Here is a 22,264-nt window from a genome sequence, read left to right on the forward strand (position 1 = left end):
ACTAGCCAGCCATGGTGGTACCCACCTGTAGTCCTAGCTACTCGAGGGGCTGAGGCAGGAGTCTCACTTGAGGCAGGAGTCCGAGGGTACAGAGTGCTGACTGCACCAATGTACTCCAACCTGGGTGAAAGAGACCCTGTCTCTCAAGAAAATTAAAAAAAAAAAAAAAAATCAAGTAAAAAGATCATAAGGAACTTTCCAATGAAGGTGTCAGGCTTCTGCCCATATGTCCAATGAACAATCTGGGCATAATTTTTAAAATGAGGCAAACAGAATGAAATGCCTCTTGATTTAATATAAACTGTACCATATCAAGTATTCTTGCCAAAAAAAAAAAAAAAAATCAGAATCTAATCTTCTTTAGATCTAACTTCTAGGATATGGAATAAATGAACAAGTTGAACAAGAAAGCAACTGACTAAATTCAAACTGTGGGAAACTCTGCAGGCAATGCACACAGTTCCTTCAAGTCACGGTATGCTGGATGGTAGGAAGAAGAAAGGAAGCTAAATTAGATTTTAAGACATTTAACAGACAAAACAAAATTTATTGTGTAGACCTAAGTTTAGATCATGATTTGAACAAGCCAACCATAAGTATTATAGTTTGGAGACAATTAGAAAATTTTTAAATGGACTGAATTTTAGATATTAAGACACTATTATTAATTTTGTCAGGTGGAATACTAACATTGTAATTACATATGGAAATGTTCTTTCATGATATATCTGCAAGTATTTAGATAAAAATGACATTACATCTGAGATGTGCTTTAAACAAAAGGGGAAGAAAAGAAACAAGTATGGCAAAATTTAATGGTAATTAAAGCTAGATTACAGGCATAGGAAGGTTCATGACATATTCGCTCTATTTCAGTGAACACTTTAAACTTTTTATAATACAAAAATCACCCTTTCAAAAAATGTTCAATACAACTGACAAAGTTTATTATTAAGAAACTTTAGAAGGTTTTTAAAAAGAATGTTTTTGTTTTAGAATAGTGAAAGATAACAATCCACAACAGTACATATACAAACAAAGATAATTAAAATATTAAATACTATCTAAATTAAAAGACCATAATTCAAATTGCTAATTATAATCTTTATGTCTTGGTAGAAGCAGCTAGAGTTCCCCTTCATGAAATTCACCCCACCTTCTCATGAAGACTACAAAGCCTCACCACAAATTCAATTATTTAACTTACAGTAATCAACGCTGAGTTTTTTGTGCTTAAGCATGCACTAAAATAGAAAGCACAAAATCCTGTTTACAGGGATTTTTAGTTTTCTTTAAAATGTATCTCAAGCATCTTTTAAAGTGCGAGCTACAAGTAGGCTGTATCCTTAAAGAAAAAGGCTTCTTTTTAAAAGAAGTGTGAGATAGCTGTCCAATACTGCCAGGAGTGGTTATATAACTAACCAAAGGAAACCAGCAGTACTCTGCTAACTCTGTTTTAGTGTAGCAACCTTCTCCTTGGTAGTTGAGTTCTTAGCTGTTACTATACTACCAGCCGAACATGTATTCCATTGCTTTTGATACAAGACTTTCATCTTTTTTTGGAGTTTGTCTGTCAGAAATAACCTATTAAAAAAACACACAAAAAAATTGTTAGGTCATTGTTTCTTTAATGTTACAGTCAATTCTACAATTAATAGCTAATTTAAAAGAGAAACATTATAATGCATTTAATAATACTAAATTATATAGTTTAAAAGTTAAAATATGGCCTTAGAATACTCTTATGCTAGTAAGAATGGCAAAATTGTATTCCTTTGGCAAAGCAAATAATATTTGTTTCTTAAATTAGAAAACTGAACAAATAACATAAAAGCTGCAAGAAGTGGAATTTAAAATATCGGTATTATAAACTAAAGTGACTATTTCAGGACCTGTATCTGCAGCTGGTTAAGTTCAGAACACTTGGCTAATTAGCAAGAGAATAACATACTGAGTGAGAGTCACAATACTTCTAGCATTCTTCAAAGAATGTAATGAACTTCTTTAAACTTTTTTGAAATGAGGAATTTTTTCTCTCTGAATAGGAGCTGGTCAATGTCTTCTTTTGATAACCAAAGCTACTTCAACCTAAGGCTCTTCATTTGTGATACCATCAGATTTAGTCATCAGTTTTATAGGGTTTTAATGTTCCTTCATGCCAAAGATGTATACAATAGATACTTTGTATGTACGCAAATATAACTTAGAAAAAACTAAAATAACTCTCAAAATGTTTTAAGGAATGACAAAAGAAAAAACTAAAATAACAAACTCTCAAAATATTTTAAGGAATGACAAAGAAATTTTTTAAAACTTCAAGATAAGTTTCCAATTGACCAACATACAAACTTCAAAATATGGAATTTTAAAAGTTTAAAGATTTCGGCCGGGCGCGGTGGCTCACGCCTGTAATCCTAGCACTCTGGGAGGCCGAGGTGGGCGGATCGTTTGAGCTCAGGAGTTCGAGACCAGCCTGAGCAAGAGCGAGACCCCATCTCTACTAAAAATAGAAAGAAATTATATGGACAGCTAAAAATATATATAGAAAAAAAAAAAAAATTAGCCGGGCATGGTGGTGCATGCCTGTAGTCCCAGCTACTCGGGAGGCTGAGACAGGAGGATCCCTTGAGCTCAGGAGTTTGAGGTTGCTGTGAGCTAGGCTGACGCCACGGCACTCACTCTAGCCTGGGCAACAGAGTGAGATTCTGTCTCAAAAAAAAAAAAAAAAAAAAGTTTAAAGATTTCATCAAAGTAATCACCCCAGCATGAAATATTAATGGCATTGGATTGTATTAAATCAATCCAATGAAAAAGCTAAACATGTACTCAGCCTTCAAAGTACATTTTTTTAATCAAAGCCTTAACATACCTGATAGTCACTAGTAGAAGCTTTGTATGCTGTAGCAAGAGGTCTCATGGTAGAAATCCTAGGAGTACTTCCAGGTTGTGTTGGTGTGCCTAAAGTTTTGATTGGTGGTGTAAAGGCTAGAGATGGAGATGATAAAGCATATCTGTCACTGTTTTCCATAACACTCTGCAGAAACAAAGAAACAACTCCTGTTTATAGATGTAATACATATTATCCAATATTATATCCCACTTACAATAAAAATTGCATCAAAAGAGGCATACTTTAATCTAATTAACCTTTCAAATTACTTTAGGCTTGAGAAAATATATGCTTCTTAGCTAGCATTTGAGACCTAACACTCAACCAGAAATCTCACTTCAGTGACCTAAAACAACCTCAATACAATTACAGACCACAAGAATAAGAATCTCCTAACAAACACTATGAAAAAAATCAGCAAGGACAAAAAAGAGAATTCTTGAGGAAACCTAGATTAGAGGGGAAAATCAAAGTCCAAAGCTATTTGAGACTCAGTAACCCCAAATATTCCTCTAGCTTCTGCAAACATCTGTTACAGCACAGAATAATAATTATACAACTATATACTTATAATAGATTATAAGACCAGGAGCCACATCTGCTTTGTTCATTAATGTGTATACACACCAGCCAACACCAGGCAGTTCCTGGTACGTAGTACAAGTACGTAAGTACACATACCTAAGGAATGTTCACAATGATTTTACAAGCCACAAAGTTTAAATTGTACACTGTATTATTTAATAAGTATATAAATACAGAATAACTTTTTAATATCTTCAAATAGAAATGACTAACAAAAAGCTTCAGCCACTCAAAAGTTAACTATCAGTTACCATTCACATGAAATAATTCATTCTGAAATAGCACCATTCAAGTACTTAAAGAATCTGATACTGCTTTGAGGAAGAAAGAGAATGGGCTCCTAGTCAAGAGACCTAAAATCTAGGCCTCACCTTTAACAACTCTGGACAAGTTACCAAAGCCTTCTTAGCCTCTTTATCTGAAAAATGAGGGGTTGGGATAGATTATCGCTAAAGTCTTATGATTAAATACCTTTGGGCTTACCATGAAGAATCCAGTAAATAACCATATTTTACAAACTAAGAAAGAGAGGCCAAGTGAAGCCAAGTGACACGACCACCAATTTCAATACTTAGTCTCGTGCTCTTCATATAGATTCTTTTCCTTACATCATCAACAACTTACTTTATCAATACAGGGTTTTACACCAATCATGATGGATTCTCCAAAAATCCTCCCATCTTTGCTTAAGGCTTTCCGAGCCTGCAGTTTAGACTGATAACGAATATGCATCCAATTTCCTGTGTTAGACATCTGCAAAGAATGAAGTTGTTTCTTAAAAACTAAAATATATGAAATTTACACCTAATGAATTCTATTAGAAAATAGAAACAGGGCCGGGCATGGTGGCTCATGCCTATAATCCCAGCACTTTGGGAGGCCGAGGTGGGAGGATCGCATGAGGCCAGGAGTTCAAAACCAACCTGGACAACATAGGAGAGCCCATCTCTACAAAAAAATTTTTTAAAAATTAGCCAGGCATGATGGTGTGCGCCTGTAGTGCCAGCTACTCAGGAGGCTGAGATAGGAGGACCACTTACGCCCAGGAGTCTGAGGTGAGCTATGATAAGGCCACAGCACTCTAGCTTGGGCAACAGAGCAAGACCTGGTCTCAGGGAGCAAAAAAAGAAAGAAAATAGAAAGAAACAATGTAAAGATAAATTTACTTCCATTTCTTGATGCCCTATAAAAAGCTGTATACTAGGGTTCAACAAAAATCCTATGGAAACAGTATTAATAATCTCTATCTAGTTCTCAATTCTCTAAAATAAAGAATATGTGGCAAATATTCTCTGAAAAGTAAAGAAATTCTCAAAAGAATTGTTTATTATAAAAAAGTCTTACCAGTGCTTGTTGCTATACAATTTTTTAAAACTGTATTCAATTTGATTTTGTGTAGGACTTAAGTCAATCTCTAGTAACAGAAAAAAGATTTTTTATTTATAACTTGCGCAAGACAATTTTTTAAAGCTCTAAGCTGAGAAGCTCTAAAAATTCTATAAACTGCGAAACTTTTTTTCCTTCTTTTATTCCCCAGTAAAACAAGCTTAACTTGGAAGCCAGTATTTAATATTTAGCATAATCTTTAAGAGACTATAAACTATTTAAGAAAGGGGGAATGGATCCTGAAATTCTCACCGTTTTCCTTATCTCCTCTTTTTATCAAACACTATGCAACTTCCAACCTTCAAGATTCCAAAGGACATATTCTATCAAAACTTAAAACAATTATAAAGTTTAGGAAAAATAGACAAAATTCAGAAGCCAAGTTTCTTTGGCTAATCCTTCCTTAGCCAAAATCCTGAATTGAAAAAAATTAAGCCTTACCACATGTTTTAAGATATTCCCATATTGTGCAAATTGTAGTAATATGTAGGAAGCAGATGCTTGAGGAAACCTGAAAAAGAGTTGTCCAAATGAAACAGTCAACTTCCATTATCAATACAAATGCAAATTACCATACTTACAAGTGTTTCAAGATAAATTCCCTCCAACTGTCTAGAACATTAATAGATTCTTGAACATCCTGTTTTCCCCTATGTGGGCCCCTGTCAATATAAAGTCCCTCAAAAGCAAATACCTTAATGTTAGTTTTGACTCAGCCATTCTTCTCCATCCCCAGATTATACCTCTGAAATCTCTAAAAATTCTAACTCTGTCATTATCACATCTCACAGAAAAGATCTAAGTTGCAGATCATATATATTTTATAGTGTGGTTTATATACAATATTTAAGTATACTATGGTTATTGAAAGGGAAAGAATTATAAATTACAGAGACATATCATTATGCATCAAGCATTACCTAAAAATTCTGAAATTTAAATAAAACAAAAATAAAACTTAGCACTAATAGCAATGGTACAGAATCATTTAAAAGGATGGTTACCAAATCTCTGTATGGGAAAATTCTAAGTGACTTTTACTTTCTTCTTTATAAAGTTCTTGTATGGTTTGAATTCCTTACAATGAGACATTATTACTTTGATAGTCCTAACAATAAAGGTATTTTCAATCTGAAAACAATAACCACTATCAGTAGTGTAGAAACATCTATCTGGAGGTTCTTTAACCACTAACTTCATTGATCTGTAGCTTGGATTAGAACCCTAAAGAAAAATATCTGAGTCACAAAAATAAATAAGACAGTAAACACATTAAAATCTGAGTAAAATACGTACTGCATTCAGAACTGGAATTTTATTTATATAACTCTGGATATGAGATTTCTAATCCCAAAGAAAAACAACAAAGGAAATGGGGTGCCTACAGAGCAGAGATAAAGAAACAAAAATGAAAAGGAGAAATAATGGCTATAAGTGAGGGAGGTATTAACCAAAAAACCCCGTAATTCTAGGAATCTTGGGCCACTTTACTCCAATATGGAAGAATCACTCACAACAGATAAATGGTATTTCATGACGACATTAAGTCAGCCGGGAAAAGGTCATAAAAGAAGAAACATTTATAATGCATTATAAAATATAATGCATGATCAAAATAAAATGTTTTAACCCTTAAAGGAAAATGCTTCAGATCTTGCAATTAATTTCATAAAGAGGATTAGGTTACTAAAAGTAACAAAATAGCTGAGAAAGTTATGCCTTAAAATATGAAAAAAAGGACTTAGCAGTACTTCAAGTAGTTTATCTAAAAGTTAAAAGTGAGACTGCTACTATCGAGCCTGAAAAACAGACTTAAGAGTGGACATACATGTTCAAAAACATGCAGACATTTTATGAGAGGATATAAAAATCTAAACATAAACAATTTTTCTGTATGTTTGATAATATTCATTATAAAATTGGAGTGGGGGTATTTTTAGGAAGGTAAATGATCCAAAACCTTACCCAAACACAGTCACCCAAGTGTCATCGAGGTGATCTTCTGAAGTCAGAGAATCTCCTTGAGTATAAAAAGGATCCAGCTGGGCAGGAGATAACGTTGTCTTTCGTGGCTGACCAATATTTGCTGGACTAAACATACTTTGCCCTATAGCAGTATAGTTAGTTAGTTACCAATATAAACATCTTAGTTTATTTTAAATCAAAGATCTTAGTTTTAAATGAAGTATACTAAAAGTTGGCAATTACATGGTTGAAAACACACAAGTGATCAAATGGCAATTTCATACTATCATACAATGAGAGGAATTAATAACTGGGCATCATTCATGATTTTGCAAATGTTTTATTATAAACTTGCTAAATGCTTTATTAATTTCTGGTTAAACCTATACCAGAAGGATCTTCCAGTCAACCATGAAGACTTTTGTTGGATTCTTATTCCAAACCTACCACTTTCATCACCTCTGCCTTAAAAATATTCAAAAACTTGTTGCCCACTGAACAAAATACAAATGCTTTGGCCCCCACAATATGGTGCCAACCTTATTTTTCCAGTATGTCCCTAAATAGTATCCACCCTACCCCATAAAATGTGAATGCAGTTCTCTTTTATTCAGATCATTGTTATCTAAAATGTCTTATCCTGTTGTTTCTTATCCTTCAGTAACAGCTACCAATTAGTGAGTACTTCTATGTGTCCAACATGCCATGCTACACACTTTACATGTTCATTTTATCTCAGAGGCACCGTCCAATTAAGATTACACATTTTGGAGAAGCAGAGACTATTTTCATCTTTGCAGTAGCAATAATGATACACGCATTCAAGAAATATTTCTTCAGCATTTAAATATGCACCAAGCATCATTCTAGGTATTAAGGATACAGCAGTAAACAAGTTAGACCAAAAAAAAACAAAAAACACCTATGCCTAATGGAGCCTAAATTCTGAGGAAGACAGACAAATATGCAAATATTTATGTTAGTATGTTAGAAAACAGAAAATCCTGTAGAGAAAAAACTTATGCAGAGAAGGGAGATAATTATTATTTGTGTGGAAGGGTTAAATAAAAAAAGATTTTACTGAGGTGCTATTAAAGCAAAAAAATGAAGGAGAACAGAAAATGTCAATATCTGAAGAAGTAAATATTAGGTGAAGAAAATAAGAAGAGTAAAGGCCCTGAGAAAAAATATGACTTGTGTTAGATGAACAGCAAGGAGGCCACTATTTTTGCACAGTAAGGGAGAGGGATATGAGGTTAAAGCAAGGAGATGAAAACATAGAGGTAACAACATGCCAGACCATGAAGAAAAATCTTGTAAACCACTCTAAAGGCTTTGGCTTTTACCTCAACGTGAGGTGGGGAACCAATGGAAAATTCTGAACAAGGGTGACATAAGAGGACTAAAATTTCAAAATGACAATAAGAGGTAGCATTTTATTAAGTGCTTAATTATTACATCATTCCTTACATGTGAAATTTCACTTAATTCTAACAACCCTGTAAGATAGGTACTATTAGTAACTCCACTTAACAAATTAGGAAATGGGGTAATATTAAATAACATCCAGAAGGGATGTTGAAATTCCAATTCAGGCAATCAGAATCCAAAGCACGAACTCTTAGCCAGTAATCTAGTTAACACCTGTGTTTACTACAGCAGTTCTACAAGTGTGGTCTAGAGACCCTTTACTTCCCAAGACCCTCTGATGAGATCAGCCAAGTCAAAATTATTTTCATAAAAATACAATGTTTCATTTGCTTTCTTCACTCTCACTCTGTCGTAAGTGTTACAATGGACTTTTCCAGAGGCTACTTGATGAGATTTCAATAGATTCAGGTTAAATGCAGAAGCAGATTCCTGAGAATTCAGCTATATTTTATCATGTCTGAAAGACATAAAACAATGTCATTCTTCTCATAACTTTTTCTTTTAGAAAATAGTAACTTTTCACTTCAGAAAAGTTATTTATGTTTATATGAAACAGCTTAACTATTTTTAAATGAATACATAATTTTTAAAATTTTCTGTTTTAATATCTAATGCACTAAATATCAATAGCTATAATCCATATAAACAAAAGCTCTTTGGTCTTCAAGGTGAAAAGAGGGTCCTGAAACTAGGTAGTTTCAAAACCACCGTTTTACATGGCCATGTATATGAGTCACACTCCATTTTTACTGATTCTCTAGAGGGTCCTTAGCCTAACACATTCTCACTACTATCGCCTTAAGTAATTCCAAAATATTTACAGTCAAATGGATTTCTCAAAGAATATTCTTAAAAAATAAAGATTGTCTATAGGAGAAAAATAAAAGCTACTGTGATAGAAGGTTTATAAAAAGCTATATACTATTTTATCATGATATGATATTTAGAATGTACATTAGCATGTTAAAAACTTAGAGGTTATTCAATGAGGAAATTTTTATAACTTCAACTCAAAATTTTCTATACTAATAGACCACATTTTACCCTCAAAAAACATATATTGTGGTAATACTGTATAAACGAAAATAAAAGCTTAGCCTCCCAGCCAACAGAATTGACTCCCTCTTGGCCAAGGGGACTTCTAAAAATAAAAAAAACCTTAAAGCTGAGTTGCTGGCCATGAAAAGGGAGGTCAGACACACCTAATTATGCCCTGTCACTTTTCGAGTTATTTCTTGTAACAATAAGATATAAAATCATTAACAAGCCTAAGGTCATATAAGACAAAGGTTAAACCACACCTACAGGTCATCAATATCCAGTGGCAGTGGCTTGTCTCTGATTAACAGACTTCCTTAACTTAAAACATTCCAAGCCTTTTTTTGTTTTGTTTTGTTTTTTTGAGACAGAGTCTCAGTCTGTGGCTTGGGCTAGAGTGCCTAGCTCATAGCAACCTCAAACTCCTGGGCTTAAGCAATCCTTCTGTCTCAGCCTCCCGAGTAGCTGGGACTACAGGCATGTGCCACTATGCCTGGCTAATTTTTTCCATATATGTTTTTAGTTGTCCAGCTAATTTCTTTCTATTTTTAGTAGAGATGGGGGTCTCGCTCTTGCTCAGGCTGGTCTTGAACTCCTGACCTCGAACGATCCTCTCGCCTCGGCCGCCAAGGGTGATAGGATTACAGGTGAGAGCCACCACACCCGGCCTATTCCAAGCCTTCAGACAAAGCTTCATATCCTTAACCAATTACAAATCAAAGAATCTTTAAATCCACCTATAACCTGTAATGTCCCACTTCAAGATGTCCTGCCTTTTCGGGCCAAACCAATGTATGCTTTCCATGTATTGGTTTATGACTTTATGTGTGATTCCTGTCTCCCTAAAATGTATTAATATAAAACCAAACCGTAACCCAAACACGCAGCAGGACCACTTGCCCAAGGCTTCCTGGGGGTGGCTCTCCAGGACATGGTCACACATATCTGGCTCAGAATAAACTTCTTTAAATTATTTTACAGAGTTTGAGTTCTTTTCCACGGATAGCTGATCTTGTGTCAGGTACCTCCTATATGCCTTATAAATGCCTAACAAAAAAATTTACAGGGATGAGACCAATTTGGAAATGAATAATAAAGCCACTATTCAAATCCAAACTGAGACACAAAAAGGGTTACCGAGTTTTAATTTCCTATTCATAAATATAGACTGATTTCCTCAGAGCCATACAAAAGGACATTGTTGTAACAGACAAGCTATAAAATGGCCAGACACAGTAACACACTATTAGCCAATCACAAAGATGGACTGAAGAATCAAGCTAGTCTTAAGATTTTATATTCAAAAGGTCAAATTAAAAAATAAAATCTTGAGCTTTTTTTCAAATATACTGAGCTTCATTTCTCAAATATTACAACAGAACAATTAAAATAAAACAATATTAATGATGATGATCACCAGCATGTACTGAGTACTTATGCTATACACAAGGAGCTATTTTAGATGCTTTACATGTATTCATATTTACCCTAATAGCAAATCCTATAAAATAAAAACATCACCTCCATTTTACCTATGAAGAACACAAGGTACATGTGTATGTAAAATACTTATCTAGGCAGCTGAAGATCAAGAGAGCATGTTTATAAGGTTCAATATATGTTATTTTCCCTTAATTGTATCTGTAATGAACCTATAATGCAAGACTTATCTGTTATTCCACAAATCAAATGAGATAGCAGACAAGAACTCACAAAAGTTAACTGTTTTAATAAAACTTCAACATAAATTATGCATTTTGGTACAATTACTCTTTTGCATCAACAGCACGAATATATTCATAGAGTCAACTCTAAAAGACTTCCAGGAATGATGTCCATCTCTTGCCTCCAAACAATATTAAAACAAAACTATACCCTGAACAGGATCAAAAGTTAAAGTTATCAAGTAAAAACTACAATGCTTCAATATGATTCTAACTGAAGGGAAAAATATGATCACCTAAGAATTTCAAAAATCTCAACTCTTTGAGTATGCTATAGACTTCTTTGAACTCAAACATACAAACCAGAACTAGTCTAATTTAACCAATTAATATGAACTTTCCTTCAGGTAAAATATGTTTCAGATCACATCAGATCTATTAGGCTTATTAAAGAAGGTATTTAATTTAGAACACTATCCTAGACCCTACTAGAAAAAAAGGAAAGATGCTCAAGACTACCTATATGTTTATGTTAACAGTAGTCAAGTACCAGGCTAAAAAACAATTTAACAGCCAGAAAGTTTGAGAAGCCAATATTCAAATATTTTTATAAAAGCAATCAAGGAAGTGAAGGTATGCAACAATTATTAACTTGTGAGAAAAAGTATATAAAAGAGAATGGAATCCCAGTTTATTACATGGCTCAAGTCTTGTGGAATTATCTGACTTTTAAAACTTAGTTTAAGCTAATAAAAAGAAGAAAATACAAAGTAAATAATTTAAAGGAATGTTAAACTACACATATCCTATGATACATTTTAACAATTCTTCTTTTTCTTCATCACCATAGATGCATTTAATAGGTACAGGCTAGGCATTTCAAATCTGAAAATCCAAAATCCAAAACACTCCAAAATCTGTAACTTTTTAAGCACCAAGATAACACTCAAAGAAATGCTATTGGAGCATCTCAGATTTGAGATTTTTTTCAATGCCCAACAAGTATAATAAGGATATTCCAAAATCCAAAAAAGTCCAAAGTCCCAAACTCTTTTGGTCCCAAACATTTCTGATAAGGGATATTCAACCTATTCAATATATTCCCAAAATAAGTCTGATTTAAAGTGACCATCCCACTTTGACAACTGCTGTGTTTTTAAAAATCTGCTTATCAACTAACTAATCAACTATCCCTTTAGGAAGTAAGCAGAAGCACACATTCATACAAGATACCCTTAAATGAATTTAGTTCTTACTACAAAGACGTCATTAACAAACCAAAGACAGTAAAAGGCATTTTAGTACAAAATTTGAAGCCAATTCAAATTTTCCATGTTGTATGTTACCATTAAGAAGGTACAATTTAGTTATGCTACATCATGTAATAACCTTCAAGCAAGAAATTAAATGAAGGCTCAAATTGAGACAACCATTATGACCTTTAAAAATAAAACAAGTCAAAATTAAGTCTCAAACGAATAAGCAATCTAATTTTTGCCCTGTCAACTACTCTGAAAAATATAATTACTTATACATAATCTAAAACTATTTACATAACTTTAGCATAATTGCCCCCCACCTAGTTAATGTTTAATTGCTCCACTGATTTTACTTCCTTTCAATCAGCCTTCTGGTACCTACATGCTATGCTTTATAAGATGAAAATAAAATGTGCCTATCAAACCACAACAAATTGGACTGTAATGTGTCTCCCTTGGTAAATCACTATTCAAACATTCTTCATAAGATCAGACTAAAGCAGAGGTCAAAAGACCTTATTACCCTTTATGAAAGTATCTTCAATTAAAGAACAGATTCAATTATTTCAAAATAGACCACTAACCTAAATAAAAACGAGATAAAAGAGAGTAGTAAATTTTAAACAAATATATGGCAAAAGAAACTTGGACAAAAGGTTCCTGGCAGTATTATGTTACCTGCTTATCATGAGACAAAGTAGCACAATATGTGATAAAGAACTTGGTCTCTGCTCAACAAGAGGTCTGGCCTTCATCCAGTTCCCATGGGCTAACCTCTTAACTCTGGGAATTTCCCCAGCAATACCAGTGTCTTTGTTATTCCTGGTGGGCCCCTAAAGACTGCACTTGATAAGTTTATGCTAACAATGTGACTCATGTTGGAGGCTGGTCACTCCAGAAAGACCACCCATGTAATAAAAGGGTTGGAGGTTTCAATCACGTAATATCATCCCACCTCTGAGAAGAGGAAGAGGACTGGAGAATGAGTTCAACCACTTGATCAAAGACTTCAATCATGCCTACATCATCAAACTCCAATAAAAACTCTAACATGAAAGATCCAGTAAGCTTCCCTAGTTGGTAATACTCCATATGTATTGCCATATATCCACATTGGGAGGATAATACATGCCCCAAAGGACAATGGAAGGAAAGCTTCACATTTGGAACCCTGCAAGACTTCACCCTATGTGTCTCTTCCTTTGGCTGGTTCTAATTTGCATCTTTTTGCTATAATAAAACTGTAACCCTAAATATACTTAAAAAGGACTTTTTTAAGTAAATATACGTAAAAAAGTACTTTTAGCAGGTTCTCTGAGCCTTCTAGTAAATTGCCAAACATTACAGTAGTCTTGGGAATCCCCAAATTTATAGCCAGCTGGTCTGAAGTGATGGTGGCCCTGGGGACCCCCAAACTTGCAGCTGGGGTCTGAAGCAATGCCAATCTTACAGGGACTGTTTAATCAGACTTTGAGGTTTGGCACACTCATTGTACCCAAAAAGCATATTAAATGGATACAACATCCAATGGAGCATGGTGAACTGAATCTCTCTCAGACACCTAATGACAATCATTCTAGAAAATCTCAGGTTTTGGAGACCACTGTTACTGTGAAAGGTTCCTAGCTGAATCAAGGAAAACTAAAGTATGTGGGACTCAGATGCCAGGCCCCTCCTCATCCTAGGCAGCCAGGTAATTGTCACTCTGCCCCTCCAGGACCAAGGATTTTGTCTCTGAACAAAGAAACCCGAACAGCTCAAGACTCAAGGAGTCCAGTCACAGTAGAGAAGAACTGCAAGGAGATTAAGTGAAAAGTGGCATATTGAAAAGGACACTGCTCCGCCCCTGCCCGTATACATTCAGAACAACAGCTTAAGGCATTAAGGCAGAGAATTAAAGGATTCTTCACTGGGAAAATTAAAAACAAAACAAAACAAAAGGCCGGGCGCGGTGGCTCACGCCTGTAATCCTAGCACTCTGGGAGGCCGAGGCGGGTGGATCGCTCGAGGTCAGGAGTTCGAGACCAGCCTGAGCAAGAGTGAGACCCCGTCTCTACTAAAAATAGAAAGAAATTATATGGACAACTAAAATATATATATACAAAAAAAATTAGCCGGGCATGGTGGCGCATGCCTGTAGTCCCAGCTACTCGGGAGGCTGAGGCAGTAGGATCGCTTAAGCCCAGGAGTTTGAGGTTGCTGTGAGCTAGGCTGACGCCACGGCACTCACTCTAGCCCGGGCAACAGAGTGAGACTCTGTCAAAAAAAAAAAAACAAAAAAAAACAAAACAAAAAAAACCCTACACATGCTCAAATTAGATTCTCCCAACAAAAAGAAAGCTTACTGTCCAATACCCTTACAATGAAGCCCGGTAAGAGACAAAACAGCTTCTCACCACCGATTCCACCCTCCTGTCAATGTTTCACCCCTACATACACACTGATTCCAAATAGTTCCTTAATGCTTCATTCAATAAATATGCCTCCACCATGATAAAATAGATGGGAAAAAAAAAAAAAAAAGAACTAGAAGGGACCAGACAGTAAGAGCAGGAAGACGACCACTATTAACCTCACTGCTAAGACTTTTTACCCAAGAAAGAACAGAATGCTACATTTCTAAGTACAAAGAACAACTACTCATAAAAAAAGTTCTTAGAAATTAAAATGATAGAAAAAATTTAAAAACTGATTGAGGAAGTCTCTCGAAAAGTAGAACAGAGATATGAATGATAACATAAGGGAGAAAAAGTAGAAATCTCTACAGTGCTGTAACACACAAACAGAAGAAATTCCAGAAAGAGGGAACAGAAATAGCAGAGAGAAAGCCATTATCAAACATAATACAGGGAAGTTTCCCAGAACTGAAGGATACAAGCATCTTGATTGAAAGAATTCATCAATTCCCCAGGCAAACAAATGAAAAAGTCCCACACCACGGCACATTTAAGAAATTGAGAATACCAACCATAGAGAGATCATAAATTTTTCCAAAACAAGGCACATACAAATACTCAGGAATCATCACCACAAATAACTTCCACAGAACACTGAAACAATGGTATGATGCCTTTAAAATTCCAACCTCAAATACTATATACCCAGCCAAACATAAATTAAGTGTGAAGATAGAAATACAAATTTCTGACATGAGGTCTTAATTTCACTTCCCATGCAAGCTTTCTTAGAAACCTACTGAAATATATTCTTCACCAAAATTAGGACATAAAGAAAGAGGAAGACATGCTATCTAGGAAAAAGAACTCAACACTAGAAACTTGCTAAGGCAAATCCTAGGATGGTAGTTGTATACCACGTTAAAACAGAAAACAGTCAAGAAAGAGGCTAAGAGAAAGAAGTTCTCAATTTAAGAAACAAAAATGTGGGTTTTTGTGTTTGTTTGTTTTTGGTTTGTTTGTTTTGTTTTTGTTTTGTTTTGTTTTTGAGACAGAGTCTCGGTCTGTGGCCTGGGCTACAGTGCCATTATGTCTGCCTAGCTCACAGCAACCTCAAATTCTTGGGCTTAAGCAATCCTTCTGCCTCAGCCTCTCTAGTAGCTGGGACTACAGGCACGAGTCACCATGCCCAACTAATTTTTTCTATATATTTTTAGAAATATATACAAATGTTTGAAACTTAGCATTCTCAAAAAGATATCTATCATAACAACAGAAAGTTTGGTTAAAATAAGGGGAACAAATGGCACTTAGAAAATTAGATTTAGACTAAGGGTTAAAAATAAGAATTGTCAACTATTGGAAAAGCAAGAGTTTTACCTAAAGGATGAAGTATACTAATTGGTTCAGCACTGAAGAGTTTCTACATAGTCATAATAATATAAACAATGACAAAAGAATAAAGCTAGATATAATTATATTCAGATAATGTTAGGGGGAAAATAAAATAGAATATCTTTAATTACCTTAAGAAAAACAGCAAAATTGAAAACTGAAAATCTAGAATTAGCGATATAATCATATGTGGTTGGCTACACAGCCCTCCAAGATGACCATGTACTAATCCCTGAAACCTGTGAATGCTACCTTATGTGGTAAAAGGGATGTCACAGATGTGATTATGGATCTTGAGATGGGGAGATTATCTAGAATTATTCAGGTGGGCCCTAAATGTAACCACAAGTATCCTTATAAGAGGGAGGCAAAGGGAGATTTTATTTCAGAGAGAAGGTGATAATGATGATGGAAGCAGAGATTGGAATGATGTGCTTTAAAGATGGAGGAAGGCGGCATGAACAAGAATACAGATAGAAGCTGAAAAAAATAAGGGAACATTTTCTCTAGAGCCTCCGGAAGGAACCAATCCTACCAACACCCTGACTTTAGCCCAGTGAAACTGATTTTGGACTCCTGAGAGAGCTCTAAGAGAATAAATTTTAAGGTTGTTTTAAGCCACTAAATTTGTACTAATTTGTTACAGTGGCAACAGAAAACTATTACAGCATCTCATTTAGATATATGGAAGTAAAGTTCAAAAAGAATGGCTCTAGGATCTGGACTGGTTAGTTCATAATAAAGCTAAGCTGCTGCATTTCATTATAAGTATGTAAGTGCTATTTGATCTTTTAAAACTATTTATATTATTTTGAGTAAAACATAAAATATTACCCCCACCATAACTGGAGACCACTCAGTGATACCATGGCTAGTTTGACATGAAATTAAATAAGCATTTGGTGACCAATTAAAAATAGGATTATACCAGATTATCCACATGGATGCAATATAATTATGAGGGTCTTTAAGTAGGAAGGAAGAGGGAAAAGAGCGATGTAAGAAAGAATCACCTGCCATGGCTGGCTCTGAAGACTGTAGGGAGCCATAAGCCCAGCCAAATATGAGCAGCCACTAGAAGCTGGAAAAGGGGCGGGGATTTTCCCCTGAGTCTCCAGAAGGAATACAGCTCTAACAAAGCCTATATTTTAGCACACTGAGACCTATTTCAGAATTCTGACCTCTAGAACTATAACATAATAAATCTGAGCTGTTTAAAGTCGCTAATTTGTGATAATATGGTTTAGCAGCAATAAGTAACTAATACATCTAGAGTAAGGTTAGTGTTTATTCAGTGTTATTAAAGAAAAACTATGCCCTGCCAAATTGAATACAAATATTCCAATCCTCTTATACTTGGTAGTAGATATTGATGTTTGGGATGTCATTGCCTCAAAATACTATATACTTATATTCCTTTCCTGTGGCTGCTGTAACAAATTACCACAAACTGGATGGCTTAAAACAGAAATTTATTCTCTCTCAGTTCTGGAGGCCAGAAGTCCAAGATCAAATTGTTGGCAAAGGCCACATGCATGCTGAAGACTCTAAGAAGAACCTACTGCTTGCCTCCTCCACCTTCTGGTGACTGCTTGCATGCTTCCACAACAACAGAACATGTGGCATTCTGGATCCTTAAGTGTAGCCTTTGACTGAATCCAAATTTTACAGAACATATCCTTTTAATAAAAGGGATTTGTTTTGTGAAGTTTGGATTCAGTCAAGAGACCACAATTGGGGATCTGGAAGGTTACATGTGGCTGTGAGGCCCCAGTTTCCCCACCCTTGCTTCTCTGCCTCTAACCACATCACTTCTCTTCTGTATGTTTCTCCTCCTCTTCTGTGTCAAATTTCTTTCTTCCTGTCTTTTATAAAGACACTTGGAATTGGATTTAGGGACCATCCAGGTAATGCAGGATCACACCCCCTCCCTCACCTCCTTAACTCTCTACCTTTTGGAGAACCTCCTCTGAAGATCCTTAACTTAATCATACTTTGGAGGTGATATAAGGCCAGTCACAGGCTCCAGGGATTTGAATGTGTACATGTTGTTTTGGGGGCCACCATTCAACTCACTACAACTTACATAAATCAACATATTCAATCAACAAATATTTACTGAGGCCCTTTGGACCCAGCTCTATATCGGGTAAACACTGAATATATAGAAAAAAATCTCTGTCCTGAAGGAGTTCATAATCTAGTGATGTAAAAAAGTAAGAGGTAAGCACAGAGAGCTTTAATAGGAGCTCATATAAGGAGATGCTAACCCAGATCAGAAAAAGAAGAGTCCTTTTTCTCCCCTTCTGGGAATACTATCAGAACTCTGAGGTCCTCACATCAACAAAAGCAGCCCAAATGTGCTACAGCACCAGTCTCTAACTTTTTGGCACCAGGAACCAGTTTCATGGAAGACAATTTTTCCATGGAATGAGGGGGTAGTGGCGCGTGGCAGTGTGCAGGGGGAGAATGGTTTCAGGATGATTCAAGCACATTACATTTACTGTGTACTTTATTTCTATTATTGTTACATTGTTAACCTCTCTGTTAATGATAATTTGCATCTGTAGCCACTCTCCAGTGCTAGCATCACAGCATTGGCACCACCTAAGATAATCAAGCATTAGATTCTCATAAGGAGCGTGCAACCTAGATTCCTTGTATGCAGTTTACAGTAGAGTTCGAGTTCCTATGAAAATCTAACGCTTCTGCTGATCTAATAGGAGGCGGAGCTCGGGCGGTGCTGAGAGCAATGGGGAGTGGCTGTAAATACAGATGACACTTCCACTGGTTGCCCGCCATTCACCTCCTGCTGTGCAGCCTGGTTTCTAATAGGCCACAGACCAGTACCAGTCTGAGGCCCAGGGGTTGGGGACCATGGTGCTATAGCATATCACTTAATATCACACTTAACCTGTTAACAATATGCTAACACAAATAAGGACTCTAGTTCATTAATAAGTGGCTTACCTCTTGGTAAGGGAGCTGATATAAGTGAAAGAACTTCAAGAAAAAATTAAAAAATAAAAAGGTAGATAAAAATCAGAGGAAATTTTAAACAGCAGCAGCAGAAAATTGAAGGATGAGAATGAAGAAAGATAGAGCAAACATATTCAGAGTTCTTTACCAGGGGCAATAATATACCATGGTTGCCTGTGGAAAGCATTATGGAGGTATCTTAAACAGATTCAAGTAGACCTGCCATTTGACCCAGCAATCCCATTACTGGGCATATACCCAAAGGAAAAAAGGTCATTCTGTAACAAAGACTCATGTACCCGAATGTTTATAGCAGCACAATTCACAATAGCAAAGATGTGGAAACAACCCAAGTGCCCGTCAATACATGATTGGATTAGTAAGTTGTGGTATATGTATACCATGGAATATTACTCAGCTATAAGGAATGATGAAGATACGACATCTCTATGGTTCTCCTGGAGAGAGTTGGAACCCATTATATTAAGTGAAGTATCCCAAGAAAGGAAAAACAAGCATCACATGTACTCACCAGAAAATTGGTTTCCCTGATCATCACCTAAATACAAATCTGGGAACGACACCAATTGGATATCAGACTGAGGTGGGGGGTGGGGGAGGGGATGGGGGTATGCCTACACAATGAGTGCATTGCGCACCGTTTGGGGAGTGGTAACACTTGAAGGTGCTGACTCGGGAAGGGGGGGTGGGGAAGGGAGGGATATATACCTACATGATGGGTGCAATGCGCACGACCTGGGGAACAGACACGCCTGGAGCTCTGACTTGGGGGGAAAGGAGGTACAGGAGCAACGTATGTAACCTGCAATTCTGTATCCCCCATAACAAGATGAAAAAAAAAATATATATATACCATGGTTGAAAGAGTTTCTGATATTCTTCTATCCAGATTTCCTCTGTCTTATGACCAAGATTTCCCTGCACCAAAAATTAGATTCTACAAGATACCTTAACATTAGTTGCAGAATTAAAAACAAAACAAAACAAAACCCTCCTTATTGGACCCAAAAAACCTAAGCATATCTTTAAATTCTCTCCAAAGAGGAAAAAAAAAAAAGAACCTAGGCATAAAATGGCACTCATGCCATTATATCCCATGACATCTCTTTATAAACGTTGCCAATCTCAGCTAAAATTTACAAATTATACAAAAAAACCCTTCACTTAACACTAAATATAGAAGCTAAAACAAAATTGCTCTGAGCGAAAAGTCTAGGTTTTCCCCTCAATTTTCTTGTCAGCCCCCTTTTTCTATTTCTTACTACTAGCCATGCATAATAGTTCTCCACATCCGTCACATCTTCTCAAAAATATTTGCACTTATGCCCCATTAAGATTTTCTTTATGTAAATTCTTTAAACTCAAAGTAGAAGCAGCAGTGTCTCCCAGTGGCCAATTCATGATAGGTATATTTTTCCTATCACAGTTTTTGTATTTTCATACATGATCTCTACAATTATAAAACCTCACAGAAGTTACTATATTAGAAAAAAAAATAAGTTAACAAAAGGATATATCATCAACTTTAATCCTGTGCTTTTCCGCTTGACCCCAATAAGAAAATATATGCTTTTCAGTCAACTACGAGCCTCTAAAACATACAATATATTACTTAACATTATGTGTTTTTGCATTTTCAATATTCCTGGGATCATTTACTGACTCAAACTAAATAGTCTCACTATCTGTGTAACAAAGCATTGTCATCTACCTATTTCTTACAGGAGTTTGATCAGGTTATAGTTGTAAAAACCATAGGACACTCCACCTCACTTATGTAGCTGAAATGAATGGGGTGACATACTAGATTTTTGACCATGACACACATGTTAGACAGACTTCTAAACATGTCTGTTCCCTAATTTAACTGGTAATTCACTCAAACACTAATCTGGGTATTGCCGGGAAAGAACTTTGCAGATGAAATTAAGGTTGGTAATCAGCTGACCTTAAAATAAGGAATTACCTTAGAGTATCCCTGTAGGGCCAATATAATCAAATGAGCCTTTAGTAGCAACAGAATGCAGACAAGTCAAGTCAGAGAGATATGAAGCGTAAGAAAGGTCTTGATCTGCCATTGCTACATTTGAAGATGGAAGAAGGGAGCAAAAAGCCAAGGAATGAAGGCAGCCTCTAGAAGCTGAGAATAACCTGCAAAGAAACAGGGACCTCATTCCTTCTCACATCCACATGAAACTGAATTCTGCCAACAACCCGAATGAGCACAGCAGCACAGTCATCCCCAGAGACTCCCAAAAGAAACAGTCTTGCTGACACCTGAGCTCTAAGCAAAGAACTAAGCTGTACCCAGACATTTGACCTATAAAAACTGAAATAAATGCATTGTCTTAAGCCACAAAGTTTGTAATAATTTGTTATTGGCAGCAATAGAAAATACAGATTTTGGTGCCACAAGTCAGGTGCTGCTGTTAAACACCTAAAAATAGAGAAGTGACTTTAGAATCAGGCAGTGGGCAGAAGCTGGAAGAACTCTGAGGAGCATGATAAAAAGGCCTAAATTGCCTCAAATTGTTAGAGGAAATCTAGACTTTAAGGACACTGCCAATGAGGGCTCACAGACTGCTTGAAGAAATCTAGACTTGGTGGATCAAAAGATCCAATTTGTAGTTGGATACTGCTTATGTTATCCATTCTGACAATCTCTACTTTCAAAATGGAGTGTTCAGCACATTTCATTTTATGTAATTGTTGATTTGGTTAAGTTTAAATCTACTATCTTGCTATTGTTTCTTATGCTCTATCTTTTTTGATATTGCACTCTTCATTTCCTCCTTTCCTGCCTTCTTTTTATGTCACCACCATCTCTCACCTGGATTACCAGTAGCCTTCTAACTGGTCTCCTTGTTTCTACCCAAACCCTTTGCCCCCAAACTATTCTCATCACAAGAGGAGTATCATTCTAATTGTTTTCTACCTTTTCTGGGTAAAGACCAATTGTTACAGTGACCTACAAGGCCCTGTCATACATCGTCCCCGATTACCTCTGACCACATTTTCTACTATTCTCCCCCTCACTCCATTTCAGTCACACTGGCCTCTTATTCTTCCTCAAACGCACTCTGGCCATACTACCACCTCAAGGTCTTTGTACTTGCTGTTCCTTCTGTCTAGAACACTTTTACCTACCTCCTTCAGTTCAGGTTTTTAAGCAAATGTTACTTTTTCCCTAAGTACCTGTGGTAGGTGAAATGATCCCCAAAAGACGTCCATGACCTAATCCCTAGAACCTGTGAA

The 22,264-nt window shown here is 35.9% G+C and overlaps 1 protein-coding gene across 3 annotated transcripts in view; it reads right to left on the reverse strand.

The window, feature by feature from the left end:
* Positions 1–1,131: 1,131 nt before the first annotated feature.
* The window catches only part of NUP35 (nucleoporin 35), a 32,087-nt gene continuing 10,954 nt past the window's right edge, over positions 1,132–22,264 (reverse strand). For all 3 annotated transcript variants that reach the window (XM_069469949.1, XM_069469956.1, XM_069469965.1), the window contains 5 exons: positions 6,827–6,968; positions 5,303–5,372; positions 4,100–4,228; positions 2,870–3,034; positions 1,132–1,584 (listed from right to left, as the gene is read on the reverse strand). In XM_069469949.1, coding sequence (XP_069326050.1) covers positions 1,507–1,584; positions 2,870–3,034; positions 4,100–4,228; positions 5,303–5,372; positions 6,827–6,968 — 584 coding nt within the window. In that variant the 3' untranslated portion in view covers positions 1,132–1,506. The remainder of the gene's footprint in view (positions 1,585–2,869; positions 3,035–4,099; positions 4,229–5,302; positions 5,373–6,826; positions 6,969–22,264) is intronic.

This window comes from Eulemur rufifrons, chromosome 1, assembly GCF_041146395.1.
Source record: "Eulemur rufifrons isolate Redbay chromosome 1, OSU_ERuf_1, whole genome shotgun sequence".
Classification (NCBI taxonomy): domain Eukaryota; kingdom Metazoa; phylum Chordata; class Mammalia; order Primates; family Lemuridae; genus Eulemur; species Eulemur rufifrons.